The 14,639-nt window shown below is 34.4% G+C and overlaps 1 protein-coding gene across 1 annotated transcript; it reads left to right on the plus strand.

Annotated features, from left to right (window-relative positions):
* The first annotated feature begins 2,653 nt into the window (after positions 1–2,653).
* Positions 2,654–13,466, plus strand: LOC117978742 (histone-lysine N-methyltransferase 2C). The gene is made up of 3 exons (XM_063596966.1): positions 2,654–2,810; positions 11,338–11,509; positions 13,361–13,466. The coding sequence occupies exons 1-3, from the start codon at positions 2,711–2,713 to the stop codon at positions 13,464–13,466; spliced, it is 378 nt and encodes a 125-aa protein (XP_063453036.1). The 5' UTR covers positions 2,654–2,710.
* The last annotated feature ends 1,173 nt before the right edge of the window (positions 13,467–14,639 follow it).

Consider the following 14,639-nt stretch of genomic DNA (forward strand, 5'->3'; position numbering starts at 1 on the left):
CTCAGCCTCCGAAAGTGCTGGGGTTAAAAGCGTGAGCCACCATGCCCGGCCAAGAGCTGTTTACTTTATCCCTCCTCCCCAAATGTTAATTTGCTTTGTAATTGTTACTTATGTATTATATATTACTTATTATATTATTAATATTTTAACTTGCTTGATTTCTTTTATGTGTAGTGTATAAGAGTGTTGACATTTGAGAAGTTCCCTGTAGAAATCTATACTTTGATATTGTCTATGATTTTACAAGTACTTTTTATTTGGTTTAGGAAGATACATTCCAGACTGTGTATATATAGTAAACATTTTCTTTTAATGCCGAGTGCTCTTCATTAGCTATTTAATTGTAACATATGGGTTTGAAGCGTTCCCCTAAATATAGTGTTTTATTTTCCTTCTTTTATTCACTGATATCTTTATATGATATTGTAAATTAGTATGTTAGATATATTCCAGTACTTTTCATAATAGTTTAGCTAATATAATATTTTTCATTGCAGATATGATTAAGAGAACATATTGGTGTTTCTAAAATGAGAAAGACATTGAGAAGCTGGTCAATTTAAAGTATTTTCTGTTATTATAGACTTACCTCTCATTATATTTTATCTGCCAAGATTATTTTTAGTGCAAAAGGCTTCTGCAAAACTTGTCATATGGTATCAAAATAAGCGATTTTAGATTTTAACAATTTAGCAGAAATTAGTTATGTTAATGAGTTGTTATAAACATTTTTCAACAGATTGTACTTTTTCTTTCGACATTTACGTGACCTTGCTGTTTGGACATTTAGACTACCAAGGTGTTGTATTTGCAGTTAATTCTGGGTTCTGTTAATGCACTAAACATATTTAGATACCTTGGGAGTTACAATATAAAAAATTACCTGTTTTGTAAAAGCTGGTTATTACACTTTATCAATGAAGACAAATATTTATTTTTTTCTGTGTTTCTAATGCATTAATACCCTTGAGTGCCAAAATAGCACTGAAATATTATTCTGTACACTTATAAATATTATATAAAATTAAAGTGTCACAACAGTAATTAGTGTTTATGAGTTATTTAGAAGCTTCTCCTGCTTCAGCCTCCTGAGTAGCTGGGACTACAGGTGCCCGCCACCACGTCCGGCTAATTTTTTGTATTTTCAGTAGAGATGGAGTTTCACTGTGTCAGCCAGGATGGTCTCGATCTCCTGACCTCGTGATCCGCCCGCCTTGGCCTTCCAAAGTGCCAGGATTACAGGTGTGAGCCACCGGGCCGGCCAAAGTTTTGTATCTCTTTCTTTTCTTCTTTCTGATTCAGCCCTCAGGAGTCATTTAGCTTTGTTACGTTGATTCAATGCAGTAGACTGATGACAGTGAGGAAGAGTTTGATAGTATGTGAGATACAGATTTACACATAAAACATTGAAAATAATTATAATTTTAACTACTGTAGTCCCTGGTTAATTAGCAGAATATAAAGTCAGTGTAGTAACATGTGAAGATATCCACAGCAATGTTAGCAGGGTCCAACTGTCTCTGCTACGTGAGGCTCCAGTTATCTCAGCTAAGCTGTTTATGAGCCACACTCACAAACAAGATCACCAAAAGTTAAGTCTTTTTGCTATATGTATAGGAACACCTATCTATTAGGGCCTGTTTGAAGCAGCATTTTTGGTGCTTTGGATACAAAGATAGTATGGTGCCTCAGTTGAAGGATCTTGGATTAGGATGAAGAAAAGGTAAACTGATCATGTAATGGCATAAGCAAGTAGGTACCATGTAACAGTGTAAACAAAAATTTATGTTAGATAGTCATTTCCCACAGAGAGATTTAATACTGTATAGTACAGGGCCCATCAGACTCTCTTCAAAGAAAATGATGCTCAAAATGGGCTTGGGAGAATGAGGAAGAGTTTGTGAATCATTCTAAGGGAAAACTGAATAAGTAAATGCAACATTTTACATAATTTCTTCTGACTTCTTATGTGTTCACTTGCCCTAGACTGCCCCTCTTGTTTGGGGCTTATTTCTGTGCGTTTTACCACTTGCAAGATAATGGAGGCAGGTTGAAATGGGAAAGATACCAGATGACTAATTTTTTCCCCCACATTTCCATCTTTTGTTAAGAAATTTGAAGTTGATTGCTACATTGAAGTATGTAGGTTTTTTTTTGTGAGTCTTTAACCATTTGTGTCCCTGTTAACTTATAATTGATGAGTTTATTTTGTATTTATTTTTAGGCAGTGTAAAAAATAGTAATATGTCTCATAAATAATATATGTTCCTATTACTAGTTTTGGTGGGATTTAAAAACTTTATAATAATCCTCAATATAGAAACCTGCCCCTTTAACCATATTACTATTTGCTTTAAAAAAAAATCTTTAGGTTTTGTTTCAAAAATGCTTCACAATTTATTTTTGAAAATATAAGGAATGAAATTCTAACTTTCTAATTTGAATGGAAGGATGAGTTGGTAGCACACGAAGCACTAAATTGAGTAATGTAGATTTTATTATTTTTAACGAATCTTTTGTTTAATATTTTGCAGGTTCAATTTGTTTACTTGTGATGTACAGAGAGTTTTTTATACCTTCCCAGCTTATATTTGAATATTCCTTTTCAAGGTTTTATAAAGAGATTTCTCTCCTTTACCCCTTTCAGCGATGTGCATTTTGTAAGCACTTTGGGGCCACTATCAAATGCTGTGAAGAGAAATGTACCCAGATGTATCATTATCCTTGTGCTGCAGGAGCCGGCTCCTTTCAGGATTTCAGTCACATCTTCCTGCTTTGTCCAGAACACATTGACCAAGCTCCTGAAAGATGTAAGTTTACTATGGATAGACTTTTAAACTTCAACCAATGTATTTACTGAAAATAACAAATGTTGTAAATTCCCTGAATGTTATTCTACTTGTATTAAAAGGTAATAATACATAATCTTTAAAATCTGAGGGATCGTTGCCAGAGATTGTTGGGGAGGGAAATGTTATTAACGGTTTCATTGAAATTAAATCCAAAAAGTTATTTCCTCAGAAAAATCAAATAAAGTTTGCATGTTTTTTATTCTTAAAACATTTTAAAAACCACTGTAGAAAGATGTAAATAGGGACTGTGCAGTATTTCTGACATATACTATAAAATTATTAAAAAGCCAATCAGTATTCAACATCTTTTACACTAAAAAGCCATCCAGTTGAAGAATTAGAAGACAGTTCACTCAGGTGTTATTTCAGGATTTACGTTAATAGGAACACCAAATACTTCTGAAATTCTTGGAAATTGTGTATCCCTGATAGGTGTGATAGAAATCTCTGCTGGTACCTTTTCATGATTCATCTATCTTAGTCATCTGTAATCTGCAGTTGTGCTGTTTTTCTTTCTTTTCCAAATAGTATTTTATAATTCAATGAAAATGTTTAAATGCTTGAAATTTATGTTATACAGGAAATTATAACTCTACTATTGTATCATTAAATAGAGATCTCTCCTTTTTCTTACTATGTGTTTTCCCAATGAGCATGTATATTTTGGGATCTTTTTTCTCCTAGTCTATTGAATTTCCAATGTTATTATGAAACCTCCATGATATTTTATTCAGTCTTTTTTATGTGACCTCTTAGTTACCTAATGTTAGCTTTTACCTGTTCCTTAGCAATGTTGATAAAAGCCTTTTTTCCTATCTTCTCCAGGTCTGTGAAACATAAGTATAGCTACCCCAGGCTTAAAGTAATCTCAAATACGGTTAGTGTACATGATCATTACCCTTTATCTTTGTTGAGTACCCTAATTTCATTTTCCATTAAAATTATTTTGTGTCCACATATGTAATCATATCACCCTTAGTAACCTAGTGTACAGACAAATTATAGGTAAGGCAAACTAAAATTTTAAATTATATTTAAGCTAATAAGTGATTTAAAGTTTTAAAATGCTTTAGATTGTACACTCTTCAATCTGGAAGAGAAGAACTTTCATGCACAGCAACTGTTGTGGCTACTATTTATGTACTGAGTTACTTCAGCAAGTGCATAAACTGGCAGTTATCAGAGTAGATTATATTCTGGGTGGCATAATAAATATACTTTGTCATCTCAATAAAACAATTTTATGTGTATGTAAGAATCTGAATTTTATTCAGCCTTTTGTGTAGTCATGCTTTAGACCTCAGTAAACAACATGCAAACTTGTATAAGAATGTTGCTCTAATGTTAGAACATTTTTTTACTCAATGGCAGTGCTACTTTCTACTGAAAACTGTGTTCTAATAGTGTATACCTTCAGTTACATGTTAGCAATCATAAATCAGTTTGTAAAATAATAAACTAAATACTGAGATGAGATAATTTGCTGTTGTTGATCATGTATATAATGAAAGGTTTATGGCAACATAAAGCTAAAAGATATACTAAAATTATGAGTACTCTGCCTTTTTCCAAAATAGACTTATGGAGACTCATAAAAATACATGAGCAATAGGATAAAACTAAAAATAAGTAAGGAAATTTGGCAATGGAAAATTTAGATAGGATAAATATGAAGATAATAGAGAGACCCCCAAAAAATATGTAATTCCAGACAAGCCACAAATTTGGCCCCATACCTTTTCAACAGTCAATACAAAGAAGGACATATGAGCCCTTAATCTGATTCTTACTATTTATAACATCACTTGATATAATGGTATAATAATAAGACATCCCTTGATAGAATGCAATGAAAAATTGTCTTAAAGTAGCCAACTTGCAGTAGAAAAATACCAGTTTCATAGGGCTGTTTCTTATAGCAGCCTTCAAACTAAGTCAGTGGTATAAAATCAAGGCCTAAATGACTAAATTAGATTTCTTTTTTTTTTTTTTTTTTTGAGATGGAGTCTCGCTCTGTCACCCTGGCTGGAATGCAGTGGCATGGCCTTGGCTCACTGCAAACTCCACTTTCTGGGTTCAGGCGATTTCTCTGCCTCAGCCTCCCAAGTAGGTGGGATTACAGGCGCACACCATAACACCCGGCTAATTTTTTGTATTTTTAGTAGAGACGGGGTTTCACTATGTTGGCTAGATTTGTCTCGGACTCCTGACCTCATGATCTACCCGTCTCAGCCTCCCAAACTGCTGGGATACAGAGGTGTGAGCCATCGTGCCCGGACTCCTTGGGGATCTTAAACAGTGCATTCTAACTACACAGCGTTCTGACCCATCTGTTAAGACGATCATAATCTTGGATTAAGTTCCAAGGATATAATTTAAAGAATATTGCAGATAGGATGTTTTGTCACCTTTTTAACATATTTTATAAATATTTCTTCCTATCCTAATTGTGTGTCATGGCAGAAGTTACTTTTTATGCTTTTAAAATGATACTGTCTTAAATCATAGTGTTATTATGAGGGTTAAATGAAAACAATGAATGGAATTCACATAACATTGTGCCTTGTATATATTAATTGCTTTAAAAAGGGTAGTTATTTTACCTCCTATCTAAGGCTTAAGTTATGAGAATGATAATACATATTGAGTATATGTATTTTCTGTTGCTTCCTAAAGGGCAGAGCAGTAGCTGTGATAGTTGACTGAGTTAGGAGTAAGGTTGACATCTTTTTATAAAAGTTGAGAAATTTAACAAAATCATGCATCTCATTATAAAGAAATCCACTAAAGAGAGTATCTGTGAAGAAGGCCAAGATTTTCATCAGGAAACACTTTTAGGGTGCTCTGTCATAGGTAAATGGCTGGTCATTGTTGCAACATTATTTTCATGATGATACAAGGATACATTAACCTTGTCTGGAAATTTTACACTAAAAATCCATCTAGGAGATACAACCAGATATACTTCCTGAATAGGAAAAGTGAATAGTAAGAAGCCAATCATGCAAGATAAGAGGAAAGAACATTCCAGGGAGAGGGAACAGACCACTACACAGACCTTGAGGAGTGGACTTGGCATGATTCATGAACAGACAGCATGTCATTTTACTTGGAGCATAGTAGCTTACTAGGTGGGGGTAGTAGAGACATCATCAAGGTGAACAGAGGCTAGATCATGTAGGCTTATAAGCAAGGGAAGGAGTTTGGGTTCTGTTCAGTCTGCAATGAGAAGTTTTTGCAAGGTTTAAACATGGAAATGCTACATATCTTAATTCACCCCCTGTTCCTCAATGTATTTACTCATCATTTAGCTTTAATTCCTTTTACTTCACTTAAGCTTTAACTCCAGCCTCTTTTCTTTGGTTATCTTTGTATTTCTTGGCATTAAGTCCTGCTGCTTTTCTTTTACCCTAAATTCTGTCAGTCCTCTGACCTTTCTTATCTACCTGCCAATGATACGGTCTAGCCTCTTTGGATGACATCCATGATTTATTTTTTCTTTCCAGAGATTCTCTTTTATAGACAAATCACTCAGCCCAGTGTCCTGCCAGTAATGAAAATTGGCAGATGGTAGGGTGTGATGGAAATTAGAAAGCAATGCTGATTTTGCCCTTCTTCAATTTACACTATATGACAGCTATTTTGACTTTTCTTGCTGTTCACCAATGCTTTTATTCTTATGTGTTGTCTGGACTTTCTTAAGCAATAGTTTCATCAAGTTTAAGGATCTGTGATAAGCTCTGTTCTAATTTAAGCTCAATGTTTTTGTCTTTTTTATTTATCTCTTCTCTTTTTACAGCTGTCTCTTAGGAAATGACCTTCTCTAAAGATGATCATTTTGTTTCCTCTCACTTTTCTCCTGCCATAAGAACCTTGCTCCCTTTACTTCATTTAGCTTCATTGTATGCCACTGTTGGCATTTCATGTCTACTTTTGTGTATACTCAAATACTCATCACTTTCATTGATCACTAGTAAAGTTTGCTGAGGAGTCAATTTGATTAGTAGTCAAGAGCCTGATCTTAGAAGCCAAATAGACCTGGATTTTACTCCTCTCCCCTCTTAAATTATCTTTAGTTATAGCCTGTCTTTTTGCTTTTTCAACTGTTTAAAGAAAAATTTCTTAGTTGATTATTGCTTTAAACTTAATGTCTCTGGCTTACAGACATGTGTGTCTAAATATTCATATTTAATTTCTGTGATGACACCAAACCTATCCAGCAGTATCGATAATCTTCTTATACATGACCTCCATAAGGTTGTTTCAGTATTCCCACACATCTTCTCCCTGACTGGGAGGGTTGGAACCAACCTCATTTCTTTGTGTAGTGCTTTTAAAAATAATATTGTTTTTCACATAAGGCATATTAAGTGCTTTTGCACCAGATGTATTACATGGATGTTTTTCTTTGACTAATTTATTACCAATGATCCATAGTAATGAGATAAGACAGCAAGGTTGTCAGTAAGGAATTGGTGGAGATCATCATAGTCTAAAAAGTGATTTTTGTGACAATGACAGTTGTCTTGTTGCAGAGTGAACTTTGTTGTATATAACAGTGCTGTGCAGTATAAATATAATGTGAGCAACATAAGTAATTTTTCTAGTGGGTATGTTAAAAATTTGAGGAAAAGGAAACATTTGGGAACAATTGTAGTAAATTTTATTTAATTCAGTAATCCAAAATAGTAATATTTCAAAATTTGAGATACTTTTTCCCCATTAAGATTTTGGAATCCAGTGTGCATTTTATGCTTACTGCATACCTCGATTTGAACTAATTACATTTCACTTGTTCAGAAACCACATGTTGCTAGTAGCTACCATGGCAACTTGAAGTGTCAGGGGAGCAAACTCTAGAAAGTTTCACAGAAGTATTTTAGTGTTCCTAGGAGAGTATAATAGAAAAATGAATTAATTATCTGATAATTAGTTTCTGATAATTAGTTGAGTATTCCCCCAATTTTTAAAAGTTTTACGGTGAGCAAAAAGAGATCAATTTTTCAATGTACATATTTTGAAAGATAAATACTAGTACTCTCTTAATATTAAGAAACATAACATCCCAGTTATGTCTTTTCTATCAAAAATGAACCAATTTATGATGCTTCCATTGTTAGATTAATGATTTATTTTAAATGCCTATCACTTAAAGAGCCATTTAAAAGTGATTTTAGCAGTAAGTCCTTCACTTAAAATATGTTCAATAAGACTTGATTCATGTTAGGCAGTTGGGGATAAAAAGTTAAAAAAGTTAAGGCCCCTGTCCTTCAAGGATTCACAGAGTTGTGCTGTAAATAAATGCTTATGTAACAGAAGTTTCTTGTAAGCATATGGGTAAAAGTAATATTCAACAACTAAATGGGTATTTGGGTGTGGTAATAGGTATTCAGGAAATAATGTGCAGAGTTTTTTTTTTTTTGAGACAGGGTCTCACTCTGTCCCCCAGGCTGTAGTGCCATGGCACAAACTCTAGTCACTGCAGCCTCCATCTCCTGGGTTCAAGCGATTCTCCTGCCTCAGCCTCCTGAGTAGCTGGGACTACAGGCATGTGCCACCACACCCTGATAATTTTGTATTTTTAGTAGAGATGGGGTTTCACCATGTTGGCCCGGCTGGTCTCGAACTCCTGACCTCAAGTTATCCATCTGCTTTGGCCTCCCAGAGTGCTGGGATTACAGGCGTGAGCCTCTGGGCCCAGCCATGAGCAGAGTTTTGAAGCTGGGAGCACAGCAGAAAAACAAAATTTCAAGCAGAGGGAACAGAATGTGTAAAAGCACACAGACATGAATAGCATGTTATGTGAGGTGCATGGCAGACAACCCACCATGACCACGAAATAGTGAGTGGTTCTGAGATTCAGTTGGAAAGGGAGATAAGGATCTTTTTGCCTCATACTTGAAAATTCTGATTTTCTTTTAGGTGAAAAATGAGGTATTGGTGGAGTTTTAATTTATACAGAGGTTAACAATTAGATTTACATTTTTGAAAGATTGCTCTGGATGTGTAGAAAATGATTTAGAGAAGATGTCAGAACCGTAAGTAGAGATGATTTGATGCAGAAGATACTGCAGTTAGCGAGACAGAGTATTAGGTAGGTGCAAAGGTAATTGCAGTCTTTGCCATTAAAAGTAATGTCAAAAACTGCAGTTACTTTTGCACCAACCTAATATGATAGACTAAACTATAAACATATAAGGAAGAATGATGTGTAGGAAGTTTAATACATAAGAATTGGGATCTGGCTGGTTGTGTTGGGTCAGGGCTGAGTTCAGAGTCAACAATGATACTAAGGTTTCTGCCTTTATCTATTCTTGAGAAAAATGGATGATGTTTCAGGTTTTTAAAAAAGTTTCACTTTAGAGCAGTTGAGTTTGAGTGTTTAGAACACCTGGCTATTGAGATCCAGTAAGACTTGAAGAATAAAGGTTTGGGGTTTATGAAAGAATTCTAGGGCCAATAATACAGATTTAGGAATCATGGTGGCATTTTATGGCATGAGAGTTGATGTGATCACAAAGGGAAACTATGTGGGATTAGGAAAGAAGGAAAAGGATGAAATCCTAAGAAACTCCAGCATTTAGAAAGATTGTATAGGTACAAAAGCCAACAAAGGAGGATGAGATGAAAGTGGGGGAAAACTAAGGAGAAATTAGGAGAGAGTTGCCATGATAGAAACTAAGGAAAGGGGCGTTTTAATGTGGGAGTGGCTAGCAATGCAAATGCTGCAAAGTGCAAAAAAGCCAAAGACTAAATCGGATTTCCTATGGGCATTGGCAGCCTCACTAATGTACCTTCAGATGAGTATTAGGTGCTAAGCCAGCCTTCGTGAAGTATGTCAGAGGTCCAGCCAGCGTCCACATCTTGAAGCCTGTGTTTGTACTGCCCTCAAGTGAGGAATTATTTTTACATTTTTAAAAGGGTGTAAATAAAAACAGAAGGTCTGACTTTTTGTCAGAGACTGCTATGGCTCACAAAGCCTAAAATATTTACTATCTGGCCCTTTTCAGGAAAAGTTTGCAGACTCCGGTACAAATAAAAGAAATATATTTTTACTGTGTTTCAAGATGCTTGACTGGAAAAGAAAGAATGTATGAGTCAGAGAGAAATTGATAGGATTGACCAAACTTTCAAAAAATGGAAAAAAGTCTGAGTGTGGTAGCTCACACCTGTAATCCCAGCACTTTGGGAGGGTGAGGCAGGAGGATTGCTTGAGCTCAGGAGTTTGAGAGCAGCCTGGGCTATGTGGCGAAACACCGTCTCTACTAAAAATATAAAAATTAGGTGGGCATGGTGGCACACGCCTGTAATCCCAGCTACTGGGGAGGCTGAGGCGTGAGAATCCCTTGAACCTGGGTGGCGGAGGTTACAGTAAGCCTAGATCGTGCCATTGCTCTCTAGCCTTGGTGACAGAGTGAAACTGTCTCAAAAAAAAAAAAGGAAAAAAATGGTTCATATACTTTGTGATACTTGTTAAATACAGGCATATTTATATATATTATCAAAGGTTGGTATGATAAGCTTGACTGGAAAAGAAAGAACATATGAGTCAGAATAGTAGATAGGAATGATCAAACCTTCAAAAAATGAAAAGGTTCATATACTTTGTGATACTTGTTATATACAGGCATATTTTTTATACATTATCTAAGATTGGTATGATTTTAGAATACATTATTTTCCTTCTTATTTTGCAATATGCATAAGTTTAACTGTATATTTGGCAGGGCAGTTTATCCTTATATTTTCTGTTTTATATGGTAAAAGAACTGTTAGTACATTTTCTTTTAATCCACATTTAGGGATGGATGATGCCCATAATTATGTGGATTTTAATGCTTTTACAACTAGAAATTAATATAGAAGAATATATAATTAGTATATTAAGTAATGTGTTTGTGTATGAATATGTAGCTTCTGTCTTTAATGTTCTTCCACTTAAGACATTTTCCAGTAATTAAAAAAAAAGCCCTTATGTGATTTGAATAGTCTGTTTATGCTTAAGAAGCATCTTAGTCTAATTGATATTAACGTTTCTTAATTTTGTCTCTTGTCTGATTTTGTAATTTCAAAATATATTTAACATTCAAAGAAAATGTTTATGTTACACTGCAAAGCATTTCTTAGTTGGTATTTTCCTTGTTTGGTTCTTTCCAGCGAGCATATATTGAGCATTAATTAGGTATCCAGCATTATCATTGGCATTAGGAATAGAAAATTAAAGAAGACCTGCTTGTGGTCTCAAGTAGATATAGCCACAAATAATTGCAAAACTATACGATTAAATTTAATGTGGTTACATTTAGATTAAATGCCCTATAGTGTTTTTATTGATACCTCTTTCTGATTAGATGACAATTCAAGGTGAATAACTTCAAATGTCTGAAAGGTTCATGATGCAAATCCTTTCAAATGATTTTACTGTATAGTCGGAAAAAATTTAAATTCTTATACAACAATTTCATTGTTTTACTGTTAATTATAGCGAAGGAAGATGCAAACTGTGCAGTGTGCGACAGCCCAGGAGACCTCTTAGATCAGTTCTTTTGTATTACTTGTGGTCAGCACTATCATGGAATGTGCCTGGATATAGCGGTTACTCCATTAAAACGTGCAGGTTGGCAATGTCCTGAGTGCAAAGTGTGCCAGAACTGCAAGTAAGTTTTCATTTCAATTCAAAGCTGTGTATTGGGTTTAAGAGGGACCCTATTACTAGGCGCTAAAGGTTTGTGTAATATAATAGAGGTTGTTCATATTTTGGCTGTATTCATTCAGAGTGACTTCATCATACTTAAAAAAATTACTGGATATTAACGTTTATTATTTTGAAAGAAGTCTAAACAAAACTGATTTTAATCATTTAAATTGCTCTGGTCGTCTAAAGAGCTAATTTAAATTTACCAACAGTTTAAAAAATAAGCGATATTAACAATTTAAAACAAGCATGAGAAGAATAAAGTAGATTGTCTTCAGGGACACCGGGGAGGGGATGTGATTGGATTTAAACGTCTTACTACAGACGAAGAAGAATTAGAGTTTAGCCAAAACGTCAGTCATGTGTTTGAATTTCCATTCCAGGAAGGACAATTTCTACTATTATTTTAATGTACATCTGCATCTCTCTAAAAGCCACCTTGAGTAGATCCTGGTCAGCATAATTCGAAAATGAAATATGTGGCATTTAAAAAGTTGTAAGGGGGTTATCTTTTCCTATTTTATTTCATGTCTTGGTCATTTCTCCAGTCCTTTCTGTGATTTCCGCTTGCACCCCCATGATTCTAATGAGCATGATAATTTGGGGATGTTACCAGCATCTTCATTTACAGGCTGGGAATTTTTGTTGTAACCAGCAAGAATTATGCCCAACTGCCATGATCAGTCTGTTTTTATTATTTAGTTTTATAAGAAATAAGTGTCAATATCTTAGAGTTACGTGACATAAATAGGAATATGTACCTTCATATTTTGGTAAAAATTAGATAAAATATTCAGTAAACATTTATTCGATACCTTGTATCTGCACTCAGTTTCTTGGGAAGGATTAAAAGAACTTGAAGGAAGAGTACTTGTCCTCCAAGATCTTTCCATGTAGCTGAAGAGATAAAACATGTGACATTTTATGGAGAGGTTGAACTGAATAATAATTGGAGCCCAACTGACCCATCTTCCTGTTGACTTCTGTTTATCCCCGAGATTTCATTCAGAGATTCCTCTCTCAGCTCTTCTTGCTTTCCCCATTTTTTCTCTTCCCCTCCTCTTGAATTTAAAATCATAGTATCTGAAAGTGATTATAGTCAAAAATCTCAACAGAGATAACGTCGTAGGACAGGGGCCCAATATTTGGGGGCAGAAGAGTGTTTTAAAAAAGGTTTTAGGTTTTCAATTATAATTCTTAATAATTATGACAAGGTTCATCTTTTGAAATAATTATTCAGCATTTAATTGCTTAATAGACATTCTAAGCACCTGAACCTGCATTACATTTAATTATCACAGTAATGTTTATTATTCCCGTTTTATACCTGAAATTCAGAGAGCTTTAGTCTAAGTTGTTTAGTGACACAGCTAGAAAACAGCAGCCTGAATACAAATAGAGATCTGATGCCAAATTTGATCTTCTTTATGTTATATGACAGTCTTTTCAATTTGCTGTGCCAAGATTTGTTCTTTCCACACAGTAGCACCTAGCAGTTATAGCGCCTTCCTCTCAAAAATTATATTTTAAAAGTAAAGATCAGAGGCTATTCATCTTGCCTCAACCCTTCCTCCTTTGCAGGAATCCTAAAATGGCTAGAGCAAGTTAACCATAGGTGAGCATTGAGTAAAGATCACCATTTAGGAGGCAATCCTTATAGCAGGGTTACCTCTGTTACTATCTGCAGAGACAAAACAGATACTGAGGTATTTATGAACTGTGCAGTTCCCAGGACTAATGATTTTCATGATTACTTATGTTGCAAAACATAAGTTTAAAGATAAGCCATCATTAATGCTATCTTACTTTTTAGACAATCGGGAGAAGATAGCAAGATGCTAGTGTGTGACACGTGTGACAAAGGGTATCATACTTTTTGTCTTCAACGAATTATGAAATCTGTACCAACCAATGGCTAGAAATGCAAAGTAAGTTGTTTATTTACTTTTTTAAATCCTCTGTATGTTTTATATGGAGAACAGACAAATCGGATATCTATTCAAATCTATACATTACCATCACCTTTTAAAAAACAGCTTTATTGACATATAACTGACATACAGTAAACTACACTCTTCAAGATAATGAACATAGTCATCACCGTCAAAGTTTCCTGGTGCCTCTTGGCTTGCTTTGTGGCTGCTCAAACCCAAACCCTCTGTCTTCCTAGTCTGCTTTTCCACTATAGATTAGTATTCACTTCCTAGAATTTTTTAAAAAAGCTTCATATAGTATATACTCGTTTTTGGTCTGGCTTCTTTAACTCGGTGTAATTATTTTGAAATTCATCCCTATTGCTGCACAGATCAGTAGTGATTCTTTTGTATTACTGAGTGCTTGAGATACCATCATTTGTGTATTGAATCACCTGTTGGTGAACATTTGGGTCCTTTAAAATTTTGAGCTATTATAAAAAATGCCGATGAACTCATTAACTAACTTCCTACCTCACTTGGCTTCTGCCCCTTCAGGGTGAGGTGTTTAGAGCCGGGTTGGGGGCAGTGGGGTAGTGGAGATAGCCCTTGGAATCCAAGGTGCGGTTTAGCTTTTAAGCTTAGTCTTCCTGGGCTGCTGGTGTCGCGAGGTTGAGGGATGGAGATGACCCTCAGGTGCTGCATGGGCCTGGAGCGGGTTTTCCCTGGAGCTGGAGAGGGCGTGATGGCCCGTGTGCAGGAGTGGAAGGCACAGCATTGTATAATGTATAATGTATAATTTATTATATAATATATAAAATATATTTATATATAAAATATATTATATAATATATAAAAATTACATGATATGTAAATTATATATATGTAATATATACTATATACAATATATAGTATATGATATACTAACAAATGAAATATATTTAATATATGATACATATATGATATATAATGTAATATATGATATATAAGATATAACATGCTATATATTATATACCATATGATATATATTATATATAGTATATGGTATAAAACATAATACATATTTAACATATATGATATATATTATATATAACATACATAAACTATATATAACATATGTAACATGATATATACTATATATAACATGATATATACTATATATGATATACATAATATATG

This window comes from Pan paniscus, chromosome 16 (genome assembly GCF_029289425.2).
Source record: "Pan paniscus chromosome 16, NHGRI_mPanPan1-v2.0_pri, whole genome shotgun sequence".
Lineage (NCBI taxonomy): Eukaryota > Metazoa > Chordata > Mammalia > Primates > Hominidae > Pan > Pan paniscus.